General features: G+C 37.5%; 1 protein-coding gene across 1 annotated transcript in view; it reads right to left on the bottom strand.

The window, feature by feature from the left end:
• Nucleotides 1-25,425, bottom strand: part of DYRK1A (dual specificity tyrosine phosphorylation regulated kinase 1A) — a 79,993-nt gene that overhangs the window by 14,593 nt on the left and 39,975 nt on the right. Inside the window, exon 3 of the mRNA XM_054165779.1 lies at nucleotides 6,102-6,307. Within this exon, the coding sequence (XP_054021754.1) occupies nucleotides 6,102-6,307 (206 nt within the window). The remainder of the gene's footprint in view (nucleotides 1-6,101; nucleotides 6,308-25,425) is intronic.

Genomic DNA, 25,425 nt, shown 5'->3' on the forward strand with positions numbered 1-25,425 from the left:
TGATGAGGGAAGTCTGGAATGAAGTGGGCTTTATCATGGGGAATACCAATTTCCCTTGACTTCAAAGAATGCTCAACCACCAGGAAAAAAAATAGAGAGAAAAATCCTATTGCATGAGCTTCAGTCTCTATCTGGTGGCCAGATAGCAACACTGCAATCTCAGATCTTCAGAAAAGATAGAACATTGCATATGCTTGTATTTCAGGACTGTGAAACAAGAAACAACTTTAATTACAATTATATATGTCAGTAAACACATTCTGATGTGTTCACACTTACACCTCAGTGCACCACCTGAGATGGTACCACAATGGAGATTACACTACAAGTAAGGAACTGAATTATTTTTTTTAACCTATTAATCAAAGGTACAGGGTATTGTGCTGAGAAGCAACCTGTAACTAGTTTAAACAAAGAAGTATCAAGTAAACACACATAAAACCCCAAGCAAGAGTCCCACTTATGTGAATTCACCATATCGGAGACAAAATGATGCTTGAAGGAAACTATGACTTCTAATTCAGGTATGTTATTTTTAACCTGCAGTCTTTGAGGTTTAATGAAGGAAAGAAAGTGTATTTCTCTTTGGACATATGCTTTGTTACCTAAAATCCAGATGGCACTTCTCCCTACCAAATGCGTTTTGTTCTGATTATGGGAAATTCTGAGCAGATACATATTTTCTGTTAGTGGAATGCTTTAATTCAGAGGTGTTTTCTAAAAAAGATCCATCACCATGCACATTCATTTTTTAAAAAGAAAGAAAAAAAGATTAAGTAATGAAGAATATATATTATAATGGTAACTTTTAGCCAGAATTCCACTTATAATGACCTCTTTAATAGACTCCCATATTTAAGAACTGAATGGACCGGTCTCATTGCCTGTGCCACTTGCTATTCAAAACCCTTCTTGCATCACAATAACTTAGGATAGGAAGTTAACACTAATCCTGTTTCGTGGTGGGCAGTCACACAATGCGTGGTGTCTCCAGAGAGTCAACAAAACAGCTGGTTTGCTGCTATAACCACAAGCCACAGCAACACTTCCCCATAATACACTGCAAGCTGCAGATTTTTAGTAAAATGGCAGGACAAAAAAAAATTGTATGTACCAGAGAACAAAGCAAGAGAAATGCAAAACTAGTCTTAAAACTGACTGTACTCAGGGCAAGAACTGCATGCAAGTAGAGACAGAATTTCAGTTCTATTACTTCAATCATTGATACCTGCTCTGTAAGAATTTCCCTCTTGCTCTGGCTTCCTTCCCCAAACAAAAACTGGTTGATGAATAAAAGTAATAGTAAGAAACAGGTAAGTTTAAAGTTAAACAAATAAAGAAAACCGGCAAGGAAAGAAGGGTTCTCCACCAAGATTCTATACTGCCTGATTCAGCCCAGCCATTAAAGACAAAACAAACCAAAAAACAACACCACACACACATAAATTAATCCGTGGGGAGCAGGAGGAACTAGAGAAAGGGAATGAAAAACTCAACTCTGAAATTCTTGTTGCCAGAACATATTTTTTAATAAAATGTCTGAAATGGATGGAAAGTAAAAGAAATGCTTTTACTAGAATGAGCTGCATGCTTAATACACCATGACAGAATCTGACCATCACTAAAAATAATATTGCTGATTAAGTAGCTGAAGTAACTGAACTAAGGATTTGCTAGCGCCTGCTAGAACACATTAACATTGCAATGATCTAGCTGCAATTAACAAAATCTCTGGCCAACATCTGGTCAGTAAAACCTAGAATTTTACAGGGGCTAAGTGATCTTAGATTCATACAGAGAGAAAGATGTTTAGCAGTCAGCCTGATTTTTTCATTCCAAGATTTTGAACTGAAAAAAGTTTCAGGCAATCTGAGTATCCATGACGAATACAAACATTAGCACAGCATAAAAGAAATGCTTGTTTAAAGTTGTGAAAACTTTCAAGCTTATATATTAACATCTGGTTACATTGGACACTCAAGATACAGCCATCTGAAACTGGACAAAGAAATACTGTGTGTTACTGCTAAAGGAAAAAGACCCCACAAATCTCATGTTTTCTATTCATTCTAGGACACATATTCTTACTGCTTTCCTGAAACTGCTCTGGCACTTATCAGAGAGTTAAGAACACACCATCAAGAGCAGGATTGCCATCCCACCAGCAAGCCCAGCACTTGGTGAATCACAGACCTAAACTAAATCCTTACAATCCAGCAGTTTTTGGGAAACAAAAGCCTTAAGCCTAACTATTTAAGAAGAGAAAATTAAAAAAAAACAAACCACCAAGTATAGAGCTGTAAGTTTTACACTGTAATTTAAAACTTCACAAAGTGAAGTGTCTTCAAAGTATCTTCCTGTTATTTATTCTTTGCCAATGATGAAACCATGAAGTTTGGGTCATCAGAGGCATAAATAGGTGCAAGAGAAGACAATGTAAATATATTAAGGGTAACATATATATAAGCACATCATTTATAGAATTTAAGCATAGTCATTACTGTTTCCTAACCTTTAATCTGCAACTACAAATGATTCATGAAATACCAGAACATGGTCTGCCAAACATTAAAAAAATAAATCAAAAAGCAAGCAGGATAGAACAGGAATAAAACCAATACATTAACATTCAAAGCCCAGCTTCCCCATTATTTGGTTATGAATGAAAAATTATTACAGGAACTTGAACAAGACAATACCCCTCCGAAAAGGAGTCAGTCTTCAGTAAAAAGAAAGTCACAAAAATAACCTGAAAAAAACATTATAAGGCAGATCATTTTTGCTATCTATCAAAATGACATTGTTTACAGAAAATGCTGAAAACAGCTACTCATAGCAACTGACAAGCAGTGTCCTTATGTATCTTGCTGCAGCCTGAAGAAATCTTTTAGAGAGTAATTACTTGCTATCTATTATTTCTATTAAAGAGAGCTGAGACCTCAGCCTGGATTTTGTTTTCAAGCAAGGTGATTTTGTTTGGATTTGGACAAAAGTCTGTTTACAAAGTTCTGCAAATGTAGCAGTCAAGAAAGTAACCTTTGTATCACTTGTATTCTCAATTCATTCAACGGAAGATTCATTCAAAGATACACTAAGCTGCTCTACAAATTACTTACCAGAAGTGTGTTTATTGAAACGACAAAATATTTTGGAGAGGTGAGGGCAGACCTTTCCAGCCTAGGCACTTTGCCTTGCACTCAGCAGGCAATGCAGTGCAGCACTCTCGCCAGCAGATGGGAGCTGAAGCCCAGGAAAGAATTTTGCCTGGTGGTCCTGATACAACCACTGGCGACCCTGAAGACTCGGGTTTCACTGACACACCTGACTACTGAATCGACAAGGTAATGGATTATTCTCAGTAGCAAAGGAGCTGGCAACGTGCTCTTAGTCAACTGTTGGAAGCCTTCATGCAAATTGGCTGCTTTCAGGCTCAGGAAATTGATAGCACCAAACCTGACCCAATCTTATAGGTTGCTGCTGACCACTGCTGCATTAGGCAATTCTGTGACACTGAAGCTCAGATACCTAACTTCTTGTCTATTTGACTGCATGCAAGGCATTGTATTAAAAGGGTTTTACCCTTTAAGAATTACATGTCCTGTATCTGCTTAAAGTCACCATTTTCTTCCTCCCATTTTTTACTGGCTACATTAAAATCAATCTATTAAGCCTTATACAACAAACACTGAGTCTATTCCTTTTGATGCCCAAGTTAAAAGTATGATCTTCTTAACTATGTGTACCTGAAAACATGTCACCTCGCAAGACTGAAGAGAGTTTGCCATTACAAAAGGTTCACCTGGTGTTAGAAGCTTTAGTAACAGCCAAGCACAGAAATTCACAAAAATGAGTGGCAGAGTTCCAATAAATGAATGAAACAATTTCATAAGGATAGTTCAGAAAATGATCTCTGCACGAGTTTTTCAGAATTGACATATACAGGACACAACTGCTTTTATCAAGAACAGAGAGAAACAAGTTGCATATTCAAGGCAGAACCTTGCATGAAAAAAGATTCCTGCAGAAACACTGTAGAGAAAGACTCCGTAAGATGTATGTATCAGTCATGAAAACCTAGATGGTATTCAGATTACATCTGGAGCAAAAGGCAAGATGGCAGAACACAGTAATGGCTAAATATAAGATAGTGCAGAGCCTTCAACAGAAGGACAGGGCTTTTATAAGGGAAAAAAAAAAAGAGTTCTGTTTTAATCAAGATGAAACAGAGCTGACAAAAGGACTAATGGAAGAGAAAGAACAAGAAAAGTTTTCTACACAGACACAAGGTCTAGAGCAGATAATCTGACTCACTAGCATTAATATGTTAGCTAGATTTGGTTTTGCAGGTAAGGTTAACCTGAAGCACAGTGGCAAGACAAAAAGCCATTGAGACTCACCAACAGAAGCTCATACAGAATCTTTATTACAACCCACTATCTGCTGAAGAGAACTGGACTTGATGGGAAAAGCACAAGAACTCAAGGAAGGAAAGAGACTCAAAAGTCAAGCAGTCAGAAGACTTCAAAGAGGTGCCCACCAAAGTCAAGGGTGCTGAAAGCAGCTCACAAAGGATAAAGCAGTAACAATTCTGAGCTGCTTAGGCAGAGGGCTATAAAAATTTCAACAACAGAATCACAGTAAATAGGAGAAAAAGACAAAACTGGAAAAATTAAACAGTCATTTATTCTATAAAATAGTGTTAGCTGTGCAAGGATGGCTTGATTGCCACTAACAAGGTGGCCAGCTGATCATTTCTTCATATGGATAACTTCCTGGAGCCAACCAGAGATTTTATCCCATATTTACGTCTTCATCTTAGAGGGTGGCATTTTCTGGTCAACTAATCTTGGCTATTCTCCAAAAACTGTTCTTCAGCTTTCTATTACTCAGCTACCATTTCAAAGCCATTGTGACCATAAACCGCAACAGATGCCAATACATCCTGAAGTTCCTTTATTTTGCTTTTTGGTTTGAAAACTTGAACAACTAAGCACTACTGTACACAAAGCTCACAAATGTGATGCCAGACTGTAAACCTTAGATAAATATCTTGAAAGGGTTGAGGAAACAGCAACTTCTCTTAATTGGCAGAGTGATTCACTAACCTTACTGTGGTGTTTTCAGGGGACCTTTAAAAGAAGTCACATAAAATATCTTTGCAGGTTTCTCAAGCTAATTATTATTACATCTCAGCAGATTTACCTGTTCTACTGATTGGTTCTCATGAAAGTAGAAACATTCTTTGATAGCTCCTTTCACTTTGCCACTCTTTGGAGAGCCCTAGTCATTACAGATGTCCAGATTCCAGTATCAAATATCATGGCACCTAGTTTGAACGTTCTCATCCTCTCTAATCCTTCTCCCTTTCTGCACAAGTGCCTTCCTACAGAGCGATACCAACAGTGTCTCCTGATGTTACTGTAAACTTTCTGAAGCCATTTTGAATACAAGAACAAATGTGAATCTGGTAGCAGCAAAAGACTCCTATTTAAGTGCAACATGCTACATCAGCCTGCAGTGAATTTTAAAGTTCTGACTTCAGGTTTTCAAGCTTTGAAGCCTTGTCTCCCCATGTTCATGTCTCCACAACTGGGCTGCACCATTTTTAAGAACAAAACAGAACTATCTCTTACACAGGGCAGTTCTGGCTCCTGTAGCTTGCACCTAGCACTGTTAGTCAGAAACCTGCTTCAGCAGTGCTAGTAACTCAAAAGTAGTACAGAAGAAATGATCAAAACCCCACGATCACCACAATCCTGTGTTCATTTTACCTCTCCGCAATAGTAAGCAATAAATTAGTTGTGGTAAAATCCCAATGACAGCATAGCTTTAGATTTTGCTATATTAATAGCAGTAGTAGTGTATCTTCCTAAGTGTCTTTTGTGCAAACCTCTCTATTCCAAATACACTAACAAGTGACTGCATTAAAACACTGCCCATTAGAACATTCTAACATCAAACAGCCCTTAAAAAAAAAAGCTATTATTAAATTCACTTTCCATTTAAATTTTACATTTAAAAAAGGTAAGAAGTACAATGATCACAGTAATGTGTACCAGACACATTATTACAGCAGAATTTTTTTTGTTGTTGTCACTCACCTGGTTTGTTAATGTTAGAGGTTGCTGAATCTGGTCAGCGTATGATAAGGCAGAAACCTGTTGGTCATTTATGTTCTGCTGCCGACGATCACTGTACTGCTGATGTGAATGGGACATCTGTCCAGCCATCTGAAGGCCAGCAGCATGGAATGAAAACGATGGTGCAAGCCGAACAGATGAAGGTTTGCATGCTGAAGTCTCTCCTCCTGCAAAAATAACATGAGATTTTAATGCAGTCAACAGCTTGAAAATATTTACCTCAGTTTTCATACACAATGAACCCAGTAGTCATTCTCATATAAAGATGACCCACTGAAGTGCCTCTTCTCATTTCATTGTGACAACTAGTTATTAATCATTTATTCCTACTTAAAATCTTTAACATCCTTTAATATCCTTTTTCTAATATCTTCACCTATGTATCACAACTCAGTTGGAATTTAACATCTGTGATATCGATTTTCAAAATGGATTCCATGAAAATTCTGCCTTTCAAGGTTGCTCACAGCAACTTTCTGGACTGACTACCAAAAGAAAAGAAAACCTAGTACCCAGCCTCAGCAATTTGCCTTTCCTTGGCCTCAATGTTTATGCCCTCCTATAAATTGCTTAGCTCATTAGCCTACATTTTTAACTTTCACCCTTCATACAGTGTGCTTCAACTCAGCTCCCTGATTGCTCCTGCTGAGTATCATCAAACTATACGTAGCCCATAGTGTAACTTGAATGAATTCCTTTTGGGGAAGGTGAAAGAACACTGCCAGAAGAAACTGCAAGGCCAGAGACAGATGGAACACTTGGTGTCCAGTTGCAAGAGAATGGCAAACTGTATGTCCAAAGTACTAGATTCCAAAACATCCTGGAAAACAAAAATCCAAATTCCAAAGGCACAGAATCTGCCTCTAATCAGGACAGATACTGCACCCTCTCAACTCCTGTTTCACACATCTGTTATATGGCTTTTAACTGGTTCCCAGCCTGCTTGTTCATAGCCTCATACTGGAGAGCAGATTAGATGAAAGTACAATTTTGTTTTCTTTGCTTACCAATGAAATTTTAGCATGTTCCACATTTTACAGCCATCCTTTTGCTTTTGCTGACTATGCCAGAGAGGGGAAATTCTCTAAATGGTTGCCATGTTGGCACAACATAAGAGACATAGCAGGATGGGACAAGCAGCCAGGCACAATGAAGCCAACACTGCCACTCAAAGAATACGTGTGGAAACAGAAATTGAAATCTGGAAGCACAATTATTCATTATGAATTAAGTTTAGAAGCAAGATGTGAAATAATCAAGCACCTAACCATCAAGAGACATCCTCATTTATTTCACAGCCAAAACTTTGCAAGAAAATATAGACAGTATAAGATAGCAGATAAGCACTGCCCATCAGTTGGGCTTTCTTCAAACACTAACTGCTCAATTTGTTGTCTATGTTAAGGAAAATTAAAATACTGAAAATTATACTGCATCAACTCAGTACCTATCATGGTAGTAGCACAACTTCATGGATATAGTCAATAAAAAAAGGTAAAATGTTATTCAAAGGCTATAAATAATAAAGCCTATATGCAGTATAAACACCCTAACTTTAAAAGAGGTGAAGTAGAATTGTACAATGAAATACCCACTGACAGATCACTGGTATTTTTCTCCAGTGTTACAATTCAGTACTACTAAAAGACTAACAGACTGCTCTTGAAAATGAACCGGTTGCACTCAAGCACCCACATATTTTCACAACGTTCCATTAAATCTTCAAACATTTCACTTGGAAAAGCCCCAAAGAAACAAATAAAAAAGGCCAAAACAACCCCCCTCCTCAAACCTTTATGAAATAACTATGACATGTGAAAACTCCTTTTTGTGTGCATTAGGGTGCCTCTGGTAACATGATAAAGTATCAAGATGACCTTACAAATGAAAATAGAGAAATTCCTGACCTAAAACAATTATATGAGAAGTTAACACAGCACAAAAAAATTACTGTAACTCTTCTGTAAAGAGAAGTCCACTAGAAATTACTTTGTGATTTTTAACACAAATACGAGATCCTACTAAGCTCTGAAACTCTCTTCCAACATTAAAAGTGAAAACACTAGTTAAATATCTCAGTGTACATATTTTAAAATAATTGCACTTTCCTCTGTTTTCTTAATTCTAAACTGTACAGCAAATGACTTTATAGGTAACACTAGCACACTCCTCTCCTGAGACCATTAGCAGGAGAACAAGGCTGCAGCTTTCCTGATCTTCCAAACTGATGACAGTCAGTTGTTCTACCTCACTTAATTCAACAGCAATGCTGAAGAAAAGAGAACTTTGTAATTTAGAAGGCAGCAACTGGACTGGAGAATCACAAAGAAAGCTTTTCTAAGAACCACAGTTTGACAAATCACTTATTTTATTTATTCAGTTTAAAATTTGTTGGAGATTCAGTGGCTGTGGTTAATAAGCTGTTACCTATTTGCTTGAAGGGAAGTCATATACAACCTATGGGAGCAAAATTCATGAATGAAAACTATCCAATAAGAAAATTTCTATAAACCATTGTTCTTTAGTAAAAAGACAAACTGGTTTCATGGAGCAGCACTGAGTCTCAGAAAAGGGGATATTATTAAACACAAGAGCCTGATTAGAGTTTGACATGACGTCTGTAACAAGTAGATGGATGGAAATAGTATGCTCATACACCATGTTCAACATACCAAACAGAAAGGCATTTCAATACCCTCTGTGAAGATGGTGGTATCAACCCATAACCATGTTAGCAATAAGTAAGAACTACCTGGGTCAAAAGTTTAAGAATTTTAACTACAAGGCCTGGAACGATCATCTTAATGATTTCTTACTGTCACTGAAACAGACATACAATTTCACAGAGTTCTGTTGCTAAAAGCAGTCTTAACTATCAACAAAACCAAGAGATGTTCAAGATGAAATAACTGCCCTTGTCACATTTCAGACTTTGTTCCATGACATCTGCAATCCTAACCCAGTTCTTTCAAGAGAATACTCATAACTTACTATTATGAGCCAAGAAACACCTAGCGCCACATCAGGAAGAATGAGGGGGAAAAGAAGAATTGGCTGGAATAGCAATCTTGACCTCCTTTAGTTTTAAGATCGAGAAGGCAGTCAGCTATTGAAATAGGAATATTTGTGTACATCCAGTAATTGATGTTCACAAGCCCCCTGTTGGCTGAAGTTTATTTGGAGGGCTCTAGACACTCAAAAAGTGATCTACTGACCACCACGGGAGCACACTACCACACCCCACCCGTAACTTCTACAGGACAGAAGTATCTAAGGAACAAATTCTAGCCAATCATCAGTCTTCTTTCTAATAGCTCTCAGTTCAAATTACGACATGTTGTGAAGCACCCAGGGAAGGAAACAATGTGCCAAAAAAGAAAAAAAAATATGCCAAGATCTCTATGCATGAAGTACATTAAGGGAAGGGATTACAGATTGGGTGCAGATAGAATTATTTTATGAAGAGGCCTTACCTAGTGCATTAGTTCTGGGAATGACATAAAAACAAACTGCAATTATGCATAAAGGTGTAAATTGTTAAAGTTGACGACAAACGTTTATTTGCCTGCGATGAAGACTAGATCAGAACTTGTCATAAAATAAGTCCAGCTACAGAAGGCATCCCTTATTTCAGCCTTGAGAACATGTGTCTCTCTTTGCCTACAGTTATGAATGTAACAGCTCTTTTGAAGCAAAGCTGTTCAGAATATTCTGTAGCAACAAACTAGCGATGCTTGGTATACCATAATAGAAAGAAAATGTAAAATTACTACAGTAGTAACTTCTTGACTTTTGTAAATGTATGGTCTCTGAAAAGTAAAAAGTGAGAAAGAGGCGTGCATTAACAAAATGCTACACTAGTGCATAAGCAAATTACTGTTAATTATAATCAGAAGAGAATGTTTTAAAAGGGACCAATAGTATAAATGATGGCAGAGAAAAAGGCAGAAAAAAATTAAAATTATAAACCCAAAAGAGGTTCCTAATTCAGAACTATCTGAATATACAGCTACTGCAAAAAAATGGCTTGCCCTATCTTATGAAAAAGGTAGAAGTTGTTTCTTTAAAAGCATCATCTTAACACAGTGGAAGAGCTTAAGTTCAAGAATTCTTCATTTGGTGAGAATGGGAAATATTTTCCTCATTCAAAATAGTTTTAGTTTAAATTACTTTTCCAACTATCACAGAATACTCAAGATGGCAGTTATTGAGCAGCCTACAAGTGAACTACATTAGGCTTAATACAAGAGAATTTTGGCACAGCCTCACATAATTTTAAAAAAACTTAACACAGTTTCAAAATTCAGTTTCCCACCTCATCTGCTTTCAACTCAGTCCTTCCCACTTTGACATCAGTCTACATAACTCATTTAGATATCACCTCCTCAAAAACAATGTGGTGCACCAAGTGGTGCAATACGTTGTTGGCCTTCTCCTTCCAACAGAAAAGCCAGGCACAAATACTCACCAACTGACTGTAACTGAGTTGCAGGTGGCTGTCTGCCACCCCAAGAGTACATTACTGTTTCTGAACAAAAGTGTGTACTGTACTTGTTTAAATTTGTTATTCACTAACATAATAATTTCAACTAGGGGGAATGGAATGAAGCTGGAAGTGGGGAGATTCAGACTGGATGAAGGAAGGAGGCGGAAGTTCTTCACCATGAGAGTGGTGAAGCACTGGAATGGGTTGTCCAGGGTGGTGGTTGGGGCGCCGTCCCTGGAGGTGTTTAAAACCAGGCTAGATGAGGCTCTGGCCAGCCTGGTCTAGTGTGGGGTGTCCCTGCCCATGGCAGGGGGGGGTGGAACTAGATGATCCTTGTGGTCCCTTCCAACCCTGACTGATACTATAATACTATGAACTTAAGTTTCCTCCACAGTTAGGCCACTGTAAAGTCTATTCTCTGGGTGAGACTGATCTCTAATACAACCAAATGCCATGCTGCAGCCTTTCACAGACACTGACTGGGCACAGCCTGCCTAGGGAAGCTGTGGATAACTTGTCCTGGGAGATAACCACAGTACTAAGCAACTGGCTCTAGGTGGTCCTGCTTCAGCAGCATGAGTTTGGACCACTGCTTCAGAGTTCTCTTCCAGCCTCAACAGTTCTGTGATTCGGTACCACAGCTGTCAGTGCAAACTAACTGATAGGATTTCTCTCTTTGAATCAGAGAGTTGTTAGCTCAACTCCTCTGTCTTTAGGGACTGCATCTTAAAATTCCCATATAAATTAGATAGTTTCTTTGCCTTTCTGTCCCCAACCCATTAAATATTTACTCTGATGCTTAACATGTGTATATCACTCTTTGTCCCTCTATCACAGTTGCACGAAAAAGCATCCCATTTAGGTGTGCCCCTTGTGAAGGGTAAAAAGGGAGATAAATTCAGACATTAAAATCAATGAACATTTTAAAAGTGGCACTTCCTGAATATTTCTTTACACAACTTACCTCATAATTACAACTGAAAAGCAATAAAGGGCCATTGTAATACTTCTGACCCAATGAGCTATATAAGCTTGCCATCAACACTGACAAAAGCATCCTCCAGTGCAGCAGCTGATCTTGATTTCATAATACCAAGAGATAGAGAGTTCTCTACTTGACAACACAGCCTTTACAATGGCCTTAAAAATACTTCACTCTCTATAGACTGTTGTGCAGGATGAACCAGGCAAAAGTAGTCAAAGCCATACTCTCATTCTATTTCCTAATTAAGAAGTTCAAATATAGTCATTCCTCACATTGGAGAACTTACCACTAACCTGCTCTCTCAGTAACTGATTTCTTTTAAATTGTAACAACTTCATAGCCACTTCTGTAGCTAAGCCTTCTGCATCTGGCTTCCAAGCAGCGATTACTGCATTTTGGTTATTCCCTAATAGCATCATTGTCCCCGTTTTCCCAATGCTTTGTTCAAGGCAGCTCAATAAAGAGGCAGAATTTCTTACCGGATCCACAAATTCAAGACCTGTAAAGGATGGCATAATAGCCTTTAACTGGCAGAAATAACACAGAACTAAATTGGAAATCAGCCGCGATATTCCTTGGGGGTTTATCCTGGACTGTGGGGTCATCTCATTTTGAAGCATGAAACTCTTCTCTGCACTACTCACCTTCTTTCATTCTTTTTACATAGCTAGAACTTTTCTTCTTATTCTTCAACATTTTACTTATAAAGATCATTTCTTTGACCCTAAATGTTTTGAGCTTCCTTTGACCTCCTCTCCCTCCTGACCCATCCTCCCCTTCCCTGTTCTATCTCTGCTATCTACTATTTGGGTCATTCAGCAATGTGCAGAGATATTCCATCTCAATGATACATTCACAGATGAATGAGAACATGCCAGAAAACATGACCAGAGAATTGAAGTGTGAACTGCATCACTCACCACAATGGGCATTCTGATTTCCACACTCAAGAGTTCAAGAGCTTGTGGGCCTACACCACAGACCAAGTATGGTATTTCTTAGTACTGTATACACCTGGCTCAGAATTAAAATCCTTTTATTTACAATCCCTGCTATGCTACCATAGACAAAGGCATTCACCTTTTCTTCTTTTTTTTTTTTTTTTTTGGTCTATATTAAAATTACTGAATGTGAAAACAGCCAAATGTCCCATCAAAGAAAATGCTGTATTAGTTGAACAACTGTTCAGCCCTCTTTCTTCACGTAATAGCCATACTTTTTTTGCAAGATTAATAGTTTTGCAGAGTTCTGTACAACCTTATTTTACAAAATCCCTGCTTTAATGTGTTCTCAGTATCAATTATCATTATGATACCCCAGCTATTTCACTGAGTGTACCTCTAAGACACAAGTCTAGAAAATGAAGAAGATGGATCTCTGCATTAATATCCAACCCCCTCTGTACTGTATTAGCACATCCTAAAACAGTCAGCCAACAATTAGCAACAAACACTTGTATCTTGAGAACTCTCTGTCCAAATAAACCCATGTTTTAGTCAAGTAATAATAAATGTGATGCACTTAGTATTTCAGAGTTTAGAACAATCATCTTTTAAGCAATAAGAAAATGCCAGCCTGAACTCTAAGTGACCTACTGCTCTACTGAATCACTGCTTTGCCTATTGTCCACATGCATTTAAAATGACTGCATGAGAATGTAAAGGTACATGGACTTCATTCAGCTTGCTCTGGAATAAGGAAAGCTGTGAGAGAATCCAAGGAACAAAGGAAAACTACCTGCAGCAGCTACTGTAGAACAAAAAACTCTACTATAAATATCGCACACTAGTTCCTCTTTTGGAGAAACTACATTATTGTGGAGAAATAATATTATTAAGAATGGCTACTTCAGAAACTATTCTACAATAACTATTGAGTCAACTTTCCTGTACAGAAATGTCAAAAGCCACTTTCTCTCAAAGCAAAATTAAAGCCCTAAACTTAGAAACAACCACACTCTCAAGTCCTGTTCACCCGGCCAATACACCCAGCCCATAGAATCTTCCTGTTTGTGTTCTTTCCTAGCAGAGTAAACTGACAAGTAAATGAAGAGCTTAGGAGGTGACATAAAATTAATTCCCTTCTTTCCCAACAGTTTGCAGACCTTTGACATGACTTGTCTGTCACATGTCTGGTCATAAGGCTGAGACAGAGCAAGAAACCTAGAGAAAAGCTGGGCCAAGAGTAGGCTTAACAACTCTGATAGCATTGTGCCTGGGTTAACTATTCTCTTCCCTGAATGAGCGGCAGCAGAAGGTGGACTTTGGATAGGACTTGCATACATGTGCCATACTGCTTTTGTGCAGTAATGCTTGTACACTGTAGAAATATGGTGGCTAAGACCTGTGACAAGGAGAGATTGGGTACGTATCTCTCCCTAGCCACTTCAAAAATCTCATACCAGAAAAACTAAACACTGTTCACTATAATCCTCCCACAAGGGAAGGAAATCTCTAAATCTCATGAACAATTTCTGATTTAATACTTTGGCAACACTATACAAATCTGTATTTTGTTAACATATAAATACTACTTTTACTCTGGAGAATCTCAGAACTAAGAAAATTTTGTGACTTTTTTAGTCTGTTTTTATAAATGAAGCCAAAGATTGGCAAATTTCACAGCTAAAGCCTAAAGGAAACACAGGTAATCTAACTTTCAAAGTTAAAATCTTAAGCTCCGTGAGGTTTTTACATTTCTGTTCTTGAGCAGCAGGCAGTTTAAAAGCACATCTGGAAAAAAAAAGTCTGAAAGTGAGAATAGTGAGAACCCAGACCAGAAGCCTCTACCTAGGTACATAATGGACTGAAAGGATATTAAAATTTAAGAGTACTGTGCACAAAAATTAGGAAATGCCAGAATACTTCCGCAATTGTAGTTTAGTGCACCCATGTAAATAAATTATGGTACCATTTAGTTACATAAATACCCTATTTATTTTAAGGGATAGAATGGAAACAGTGTTCACTGAATAGCTTGCCACACAATAGATCATTTTCCTTGCCTTGTATTTAACAGAATATTCCTTGACACTCCTCACACTGTGCTCCAGATAAAATGATTTGTACTGTCTGCATATATATTCTATGGAGTAGTCATTGATTCTGTACCCATGTAATTCACAAACAACATTTTTTTTGGGCAATGTTATTACAAGACTGGATTTTATTCTGTCCCACAGAAAAACAGAGAGAAACAGGTTACACACTAAAGAGTTCCATAATTTTAAAGTTCTCATTTTGTATATATAGAACATAAAAAACGTTACAAAGACAGGGAACACATACTAGCAGGTAAATCTCTGCTTTACAGAGGTCCACAAAGTAAAAACTTTACAGGAGGTTGAGTTTCAGAGAAAACCAAGCCACAGGAAAGAAGACTGAAATGGATGTTCATGTCTATTCACAAGCAAAACAAGACTAGAAGAAAAGTTCTTAATGCTGGACTAAGTACTAAAACGTAGCATAGTTCTTTCTAGTAATGGGACATAGGAATTAATTGTGTATCAAATCAAACCATTCAAGTTGGTGTCCTGGCTCAGAAAGTGGCCAACAGCAGTCATCTATGAAGAAAACAGGGCATATAGCAGTAGATGTCAGGCCTGTTCATCTGGTCTCCAGTCTAAGAACTACAAGACAAAGTCTTTGTGATCGTGTGTATATACACCCTTTTCTTCCATGGAGTTGCTGAACCACTTGTCGCATTTCAGCTTTTAGCATCCAGAAGACTGCATAGCAGATGACTCCACAGCTTATTCAGCAGGTACATTAAGCATCACCTCACTTCTGTGTTATGAACTTGCAGTTTCCATCTGATGGCCTATACTGAACAACAAAGCCACTTTCCTGCAAAGATGCAATTATAAGGACATGAAGAAATGAATGAGAGGTTTCACATCAGCAACTGTATGTGTTGTACTGTTGCAAGGATGTTCTGGTTTGAGTTTTTTTCAGATCACTTTTGAAGCAATCCCTTCATGGATCCTCCAGGAAAGGATATTCTAGTACTTAGAAGAAGCGTTCTCAAATGTGCAACTGTATACATGCAAACATATTCATTACTGAAGATTTTATGTTTTCTAACACACATTTAATCTTTTTCACAATTTCTCCTACCAAATTTAACTCTGTCCAACTTTTCACCACAAACTTGTTGCTTGAGAAACACTGGTCAAATTAGTTTAACTGATGATTCAGCCCAATGTGGTATTTATATTACACCAAACGAATGTGAAACCGAATAGCTTAGCAATCAATACTTACTTAATCAATATTTAATAAACAATACTTCAAGAAGGAAAAAACCCTATCATCTTCTTTTAAACTGGAGGGAAGAGGGAAATTATTAAAATATTCACGAGAATAAACCACTCATTTTTCAGAGGACACCAATGCTGGTGAAAATGTGACAAAACTAGGGCTCTCACACTTCTTTCTATATATACATTTATGCTTATTTCATGTAATTATGTCTAAGGTTATATGGTTTATAAGTTTTCTAATTTAATGAAAATCCTACCATTTAAAAAGAAAGATCATAAGGACAAGAGAAAATGCAGATCTACTTTTCTTATGATCATGGTGAAAGTTCATAACAGCTGTCAAAATAGAAGCAAAGAATGAAGTGTGACTATTATTCCAAACAAAGGTTTAAAAACAGTTACTTAATTCCAACTATGTAAGCGTATTTTAATCTAGGTGAAAGGCCTGCACCTGCCCTTCAGTTTCTAGTGCAAAATTGTTAAAAATACAAATAAAAATAGAAAACACTCTTTATGGAGAAAGTTCTGTCAAAAGCAGAAAAATACATTGTAAGTCACAGGAACTTCGTAATATAGACAAGAGAAATTCAGTGACATAAAGCTTAAGTTGACATGGTTTTATGAAAGCCCTTCCATTAAACACACTATAAAACACTTTCTACACTCAATTTTCAGAATGCTTCGAGCAAATTCCACTTCAAGTGCACATAAATGATATTTTACCTTGGCTTTTTAGCTTTTAACTTACACTAGAAATCACCAAGTTTCCCTATAAAGAAGAAATGTTTGGTTTACTGAAGATCAATTAGGTGCACCTCTGCTAACAGTTTCCTGAAGGTTTGCAAAACAGCCAAAAAATTAAAGTTTGACCAAAGTAAAAATCAGCTTTCATCATGGGCTGCTCTGTAACAGTAAGCATGGGTCTTCACAGTGAGAGCAATTTGTAAACAATTGCTGACTACCACTCAGCTGAATTAAGGCACTCCAACATTTAGTTTGAAACTAAGGCTTATTTAGTCCTAAGGTAAAAGCATTAGATCGTAAGAATGATGTCTGTTCTCTTGGTATTAAAGTGCCAAGCAATCCAGATTTTTTTTTTAATTAAAAAACCTGTGCATAGAAGCATTAAAAAATATTTTGAAAAAACCCTACTTTGTCAAATTGATTCACTTTTAACAAAACTTCTCCCCCTTCTGCACTCTAAGGTTTCCAAATTTGCTGACACCAAAGTTATACCTGGTCAAAAGGATATCAGTGAAAGCAATTTCCATCATTTCCAGTAAATTATACTGGTATCACATCTCAGACAAATATTTATACCTATGTTAAAAGGGGAGAGCAGGGGAGGAAAAAAAATAAAAAGGGGAAAAAAAAACAACCATAGAACCGATGTAGCTTTACTCAGTTAAATAATTCATTAACCCTACATTCAGTTTTAGTGAGTTGGACAGAAAGAATTTGAGTAGTTATGCAAAGAAAGCCCACAATTTGGACAGCTAAGGAAGACACAGGGAGGGACCAGGGAAGAGAAGAAGTGAAGAAGGTAAACTAAGCAATGACTCAACAGGAGAACAAGTAGGTTTAGAAAGCTCCAGGGTGAGGGAAGGGTGGAAGGAAGAGGAGAAAAAAAAAACCCACACAGTTTTAAACAACAAAAGTATTTTAACATCAGATTTTCCAATATTCTTAGGAGTGATATATAGGACAGAAAAAAATTCAGACTGAACTGTTAGAGCTGAAGTGGAATTTGCCCTTTTTTTTTTTTTCCAGGGGGGTGGAGGAAGACGTGAATACACCATTTTTAAAAGGCAAGTGTGTATTCTAGAAATAGATTATTCTATATTCACACCAGCCATAGATACTTATCTGAGATACAAGGGTTATTGCATTTTGGGAAGCACTGATATTAAAGCTGACTTTATTAATGTTCCACAGCCATGCTTCCTGCATAAATCTAGTTACTTCAGTATATGGCACTTTAATTTAAAAAAAACTAAAAAGGAAATGGGGAAAGAACCAGAACAGTCCTCTTCCATCTATGCAGCACCCTCTCCGGCATCCAAGCAATTCCAGTGGATTTTTTTTTTTTTAAATAATTAACGTGGTGCATATACATACACACTTTATTAAACATACACATGTTCCCACCCCACCCCAATGTAACACCAGGGCCAGTGCAATGATGGGGAGGACTGAAGAGCAATTAAATCCTCCTCTGGCCTGCGCTGCGAGCGCGGAGCCTGCCCGCAGTACGCGGGCGCTGCTGCAGATCATTAACTGCTCATTTATCAACGCCGCTCACCAGGCAACACAATGCAGCAGCACGGCGCGCCGAACCACCCCGAACCCCAGCAACAGCGCCTAATTAGCATAGCCTACCACCAGAACCCCACCGCCTGATTGGACGAGCTCGTCAGCTGAGGAGCCAATCAAAGCGGGCTATGCAAATTGCAGCCCTCAGTTGCCAGGGCAGAGCTGCTGCCTATTGTCCAATCGGAAAACAAGCAATAAACAAGAAATGCAATTGAGCTTTGTCACATTTTCAAGTTGTTGTTAACACTTTCAAGTTTAAAGCAAAATTAGCTCCATCTACCGAGGATTAGACTCATGTTCTACATTTCACCCCCACAGCAAGGGCAGGGCAATGCAGTAATGATACAGGGGGATTACAGCTAAGCGCTGCATTAGGATTTAAACTTCCCTTCCCGCAAAATAGCTCTGCTGCGCCGGGACGGCCTGAAGAATGCGCATTCTGAAGGGCTCCGATGCTAAAATAGCCAGGGAAGATTGTATTCAGACACTCTCAGGTCTGCTATCTCTCCGCTAAAATTCTTCAGAGGGTTTTACACAGCACTTAAAAGCAGTAAAGTTCCCTTCCACTGGCTTAGTTAGAGCACCTTATAAAATTATATGGGCTGCTTATCGTGTATCGGACAGCACATGGTACTTATATCATTCCCCTTTTCACAGGTACTAAACTTGTTTGTTGGTTGGTTTTTAAGGAAAAGCAAAAACACTGAAGAAAGAATATCCTTTATTATTTACCCTACTGACAGATTAAGTAAATGAATTTGACCAAACTGAACCACCAATAAAGACCAAACATCAGAATATGAAGTATTGTATAAGAAATAAGCACGTTTTTCTCCCACCAATTAAAAAAAGTTCTGATTATCTGAAAGAATATTTGTCCTTAAGTGTCTCTGCCTGTGACAATGTGAATACACAGGGGAGTACAGCAGCTACTGACCATCACTGCTTCCAACACTCCTCAGGAGGTTCCCTTGCCACACACACAGATGTGTATGCTGCAAACCGTCATCGCTCAGCCCCCTCTAAAAGAAGCCTCTAAATGCAAAGACTGTCAGACTTACTCTGGAAGCAACTGGCTCTCTCTTCAAAATCGGAACACAGCTGCACAGCTTCCCTCTGCACTGTGGTGGACGCGAGTGATCCCATGCATGTTTTACTTTACTTTCCACAGCCCAACAGTGATGTGAAAGTGCTACTGCAATTCATTCACCTGGGAGGCTGGAGCTCTGCTTTTCTTTTTCTCTAGTGCTTGTAGACGGTGCCTGACACTGGCAACAAACATCTCCTGTCCAGGTACGCACCAGGTACAATATACAAAGCAGTATCAGCAGCAGCACCCTCTGTATCTCAAACCCTCAAAGGATCATGACACCAGTCTGCTCACCAGCCCACTAAAGGAGGACTGACTTTCTGACAGCCACTAACGTGGGTCATTGCTGAAGAGAGGATCTGCATGTTTTCCCCAGTAACTACAACACTCAAACTTTTCAGATCCAAATCACAAAATCTGCTTTATAGAAGTTCTCAAAACACCAGTTCCACAGCTTGATGCTAGCAGAAATTGAAGTTTTACTATCTCCTTCATTTAGAAAATATAACAATTTCAACTTGGAAATTTTTCCAATAGTAAAAATACTAATGTATTTCTGTATTGGTGCTAAAACACATACATTTAGTATGTATTAGTATGTGCACTAATTTCTCTGATACATGCAAAGCAAAAATTCCATCTGTTCTTTAGATGCTAACTTTTTAACTAAATTACTGCTCTTTGATTTATGCTCATCTATCAAACTGTAACAGTGCAGCAGCAGCAACAGCAGTAAGCAGAAGAGTGTTATCAGACCACAGGCTTACAAGATTTTCCAAGCAATGCGGCCTGGGTCAGTACTTTGCTGCACTAATCCTTCTCCTAGTCTGTGCAACTGTCCTCTCGAAGTAATACTTTCATCAGCATTTAAGTAAGAGTTTTTTGTATTGGTGCAGTGCCTTCTCTTCGCTCCTCCTCCAAAGATAATATAAAGCAACATTATTTAAAATTTTCCTTTTACAATGCAAAACTAATCAAAAACTGCATACAAATTACCTGTTACATGGCAACACATCAACTCATATAATTCAGACAAGAGGTGAAAACCATCAAGTATTTTGTACCTGATCAGGAGCCATGTCTAACAGCTAATGTCTAAACTTTGCTTTTAGGATTGCACATGCATTTCCAGTTGAACATAATGTTAGTATAAATATCTGAATAATTTTTAGAACTCTCCTTTAATCTATTGTACAAATACATATATATTAAAAGAGGAATCTTTTCCTATGCATGAAAAACATCAAGGGAAATAGAATAATTCAAGTCATTTCCCATTTGTAGTTACTGAGGCACAAGATATATTTAAACAGTTGGTACAGAAAAAATGGAAAGCATCTACCATATCAATGTACAGCTAGCATGCCAAACCATTAATGTAAGAGCTAAACAAGGGATGAATACATCATGTGCAACAGTCTCACATGATATAAATTATTCAATACCTGACCAAAGAAAACAGCTTTCAGGAGACGGGGAGGATCTGAAAGTACTTTTGTAGTTTGAATAAATACAGTACTATTGAATTGATGCAAAATCTAACTCTATATCACAGTTAAATAATTGCATATTATTTCACTTCATTATATCAATCTACCTTTCCATTCTGATGTTTACTATAAATTTTGTCTGATACAGTGCTGAAAATTTTAAAATAAAACCAACTGTAGAAAATGAAGTTATTGGTACATTAGTAAGCACATGCTTTCAGGATTTATGCTATGCCCCACTCCTTCCATTTGAGGATTTGGGTAATTCCTAGCCCTGTTGGTATCACAACTCTTTTTGCTTTACTGATGTCAAGATGGCTATACAATACTTTATTTGGGATTGCTATGCTGACAAAAAATTAACATGTGCACTTAATTCATATCAAACAGAAGCTTTTCGTAGACTTAGATACACAGATGACTTTTTAAGTGACAAACTAAACAAAAGTGTATTTAATTCTTATATACAAAAAAGTATATACCATTATAAATTACATCTCAAGTACATGAAACCTGCTGGTGTTAATGATTCCAGGGAATGCCTTCAATGCCTCATTTTATATTAAAACAGTTAATTTCACTCAACAGGAGTTTATAGTAGAGAGAAGTTATGTAGCTTTTGGAGACAGTACAGTGGTTTTATATTCTGCATTAGTAACAGAAAAAATCTGACAGTTTCTGAGTACTTAAAAACTCCCAGGCATGCTGTCCTTGTTAATCCATATTATGGTTCAGAAAAATAGTAACATTCAAAAAGGGCTTTTTCCTCACTCCGAAGTAGATTGGAAGCACCAGAATTGTTTTCTTCTACAAAATATTCACAAGGTGTAAATTGGAACTAAAACATTTTTCTCTGTGTTCTCAACACTTTGATAACAGATACTCTGACACCAGCATTTTACAATAGTCATCTCAAGCCAGTCCTTACTTCCTGAAAGGCGGCATTCAGATGTCTTAAGTTGTTAAACAACTCCTTCCCCAGAAAAAAACAGTTGTAACACTTCCATATTTAGCTACCACTAATCACAGAAAACCCAAACGAGAATGAGAAATAAACCCCAGGTTTTAAAGTACAGTGAAACTTCACAATTCCAAAGCACTTATTTGATAGACCAATTTCCTGCCTGTGTAATAATTTCTCTATTTAGTATGCACACTTTTAAGTCATTACTTCTTTTGATTTGACTCATTTTGAAGTACTAGCTTTTTATGATGAATAAAAACCTTAAGGATGGTTGAATATGCACTTACAATTAGTAACCACCAAATGACAGTGATGCCAGGTTTCATTAATCTAAACAACAATACAACCCCAAAGTAAGGGTCATTGTAAATTGCATTCATTTCTCTCAAGTAGCACAAATTTTAAAATAGAAGTTAATTTTTAAAAACTAAAGCAAACAACAACAAAACACAAAGCAAACAAAAAACCCCTATTAATAATCCTTTATTATAATAGTACAATCTTAAAAAAAAATAGTTTTTAAGTGTCACTTAAAAACTTCTTTCAAAGGCTTTACTGTTTCTAATATAAATTAAGCAGTATGTATTAAGTAATTACGACAAAGTATTAAAATTGTGGGGGTTTCCACACCAATAACAATGATGAGAGCAACAACTAAGTAAGTATGAGAGATGTGCAAATTTAAAACCTTTCAATTTTGTTTACATCTTCAGCCACATACATCTATAAATCTTAGATTCTCAGTTTACAAAAACTCTGTAAGCAGAGACTGGAGTTCCTGCTTGTCGTGACTGCAGGCTACTCCTTCCAAAAAGTGCCACCTCTCTTCTCTAACAACATTATGAAGTATGTGTAAACAAAGACAAACATGTTCTAACTGCCATGATTAAGCCTTCTTTCCATCAGTCTCTGGTTTTACATGCAAATTCTCAAAGCAAGCTCCTGAGAGCACTACTGGTCACATGTGCCTGCAGCATCAATATGAGGAGCAATACAGAGACAGTAAGGTACACTCTGGCCACCAGAAAAGACAAGTTACTTCCAAAGGAGGGCAGAAATGGGGTGAGGAGGAAAAAAACCCATTCCACCATTCACTGAAAAATATCTAAAGTATGCCAAGGAAAATCTCATCAGAGGGTTAGACATGGGCTTGGTTTGGGTGTTTTTTTCAAGTGAGGTGCAAAGGGCAAACGTTCCACCTGAGGAAAGAGACTTCAGTGTTTTTAAGGAAAGGAGATTATGTCAAAATATTAATGGAATCCAAACACAAAACAGACAACCAATTCTTCAAGGTTCAGCTAACAACTGTGTTCTGTGAAAACATCATCACAAGTTCAGTTCATAGCATAAATGCTAACGAAGTTCTAACCCCCTGCAGGCTTTTAATTCTTATGGAGTTTCAACCACAACTGTGCCAGTGGTCTGGTCAGAATATACTTCCACTACATAAGCACATACTGAACATTACATTTATAGGCACCCGACATGCCTGTACAGCAGTGCAAAAGAACCATGGTCTCCTAACATGTAATGTTACCAAGGGTCTAGTCATTGGAACACATAAAGTGAAACAATTAACATGATCTCTTGACCTTAAAAGGATAGATACCCATGTATTTCAAAGCTTCAGCATTAAAGTAAATTTTTAAAGTGTGTTCACAATGAAGTTTGTGAATGAAACATAATTTTACCTGATCCAGAAACAACACAATCTCTACATTTTTTCATTATTATTTTCAAGGAAAAAAATACAGAACAGGAAACTTTCTAATCCAAGCATTATTGTAATAAGGCATGTTCTCTCATCAGCTCTATGGACTAAATGGGCACATACAGTCAATGCTTATAAAACACTCTGCTTCATGTATAGCAGGCAGCTAGCATAGTGAGGACTCTGGCAAATATACACTTGAAGATGTATATATTAACAGCATGACTCTTCTCTAGAGGATGCTAAGATAAGAGGGAAGAAGTGCCCTCATCCCCATGACTGAACAACCAGAGGTATTAGACTAAGGGTTATGTTAAGCTATTGTGGGGAAAGATGCAGAAGGAATGTTAAAAAGAACATAAATCTGAGTGGTTATAAAACAATCTGTAAAGTAACATGACTTCCTCTTACTACAGTGATTAATTCTGGGGGGAAAGTATAAAAGGAAGAAAAAAAATAAATTAAAAAAATAAATTAAAACCCAACAACCACCATAGTATGTGTCACCTGTAAGATGTTTGTGAAAGAAGATGAGAGCAATGTAATGCAATATCCTCATCCAGTAGACGGCTATTAAGCCAAACTTTTACCAAGTGCACCTAAGAGTTTAAAATCTTTACTGGGGGCGGGGGGGGGGAGAAGGCAAAAAAAAAGAAAAGAGCAATATTGTTTATCATGCTCCAAAGGCACTGCAAAAAATAGAGACTTGGTGTAGAATGAACAGAAAAAATCCAAACCACCTGCTACTGCTTTGTAGTATCAGTCATTATGCCAAGCAATGGCAACACATGAAGCTGCTATTTGCCAAAGCATCTGGGTTGAAAGCAATAGGGTGTTGTTTGCTGGCATTGCTTTACAAGCTAGCACAAAACTGTTTAAAATGTCAGTCCATCTCAGACAGGCTCTTCAAGACTTGTATAGGAATTTGCAGAAGTGCTGCAATTCTTAGTAAGTTCAGAGAGCTTTGTAACATACGAACAGAAGGCACAACAGGGCACTTCCCCTCTACTACAAAAGGGAGACTTCCTAACATCTCTAGAAAAGGAGTGGACAGAAATGGAAAAATTGTCTTTGCTATTATTTGTGAGTCCTGAAAACTTTGGAAGACACCTCACAGGAGAGAGATTGGTCTTCTAACCATAAAGCAAATCAGAGGTCTGCACCTGGGCACACTGCAGACTAATGTCAGAAACTAACAACCCCTTCTCAAATGCACAAGGTTCAAGACACCTATTTGTCTGCTTGATTCTGAGGCTGGGAAAAAAAAAAAATTGTGCAGAGAATCTTAAAACTTGCTGGTGCTCCTGTCTTGACTAAGGTTTTAAGGTAGAGCTAGATTGCACTCATCCAAAAAGAGGCATGGTATCTACCTGTGGAGAACCCTTCCACACAAAAATGTCACCTGCTAAGTTCCTACAGCCTTTGTTTAGCCTATGTTGAAGCCTCTTCACATTTTCTCTTCAAAGTTCCCAATATTCTATTTGAAGAGGGAAAAGGAAAGATCTCTGCTGTGGGGGGCTACAATTCTTTTATTTACAGGAAACACAGAATCAAAAAAATTCAGCATACTAGCTTAGTGATGACAAAGGAAAAAATGCTCCACTATCTAACCTTGACATGTTAAAGAAACAAAGTGAATGGTTTATTATGGAATAACAAAGAATGAATGTCTAGACTGATGTGTGCCAAGTAAGAATGTACAGTTTGTATTAAATCCTATTATGATTACATAGCTCAAAAAAATCAAAACACCAAAATGCCAACATTCAACCGTAAAAAAATCATAGACAAATTAGAGTTCCCTTTTGTACTTCTGCCTCTCACTGGACATTCTCTTGTATTTTTCATCAAGGACAAAAAGGCTATCATCTTTTTTAAATAAACCATGCAAACATGTTTCTGAATATATAACAGAATTTTTAGAAGGTCTCAACACTGACCAAATATTCCTACTGAGATAACATGGAACGTTATCATTTGGTTAT

Source organism: Dryobates pubescens, chromosome 12 (genome assembly GCF_014839835.1).
Source record: "Dryobates pubescens isolate bDryPub1 chromosome 12, bDryPub1.pri, whole genome shotgun sequence".
In the NCBI taxonomy this organism is placed as follows: Eukaryota; Metazoa; Chordata; class Aves; order Piciformes; family Picidae; genus Dryobates; species Dryobates pubescens.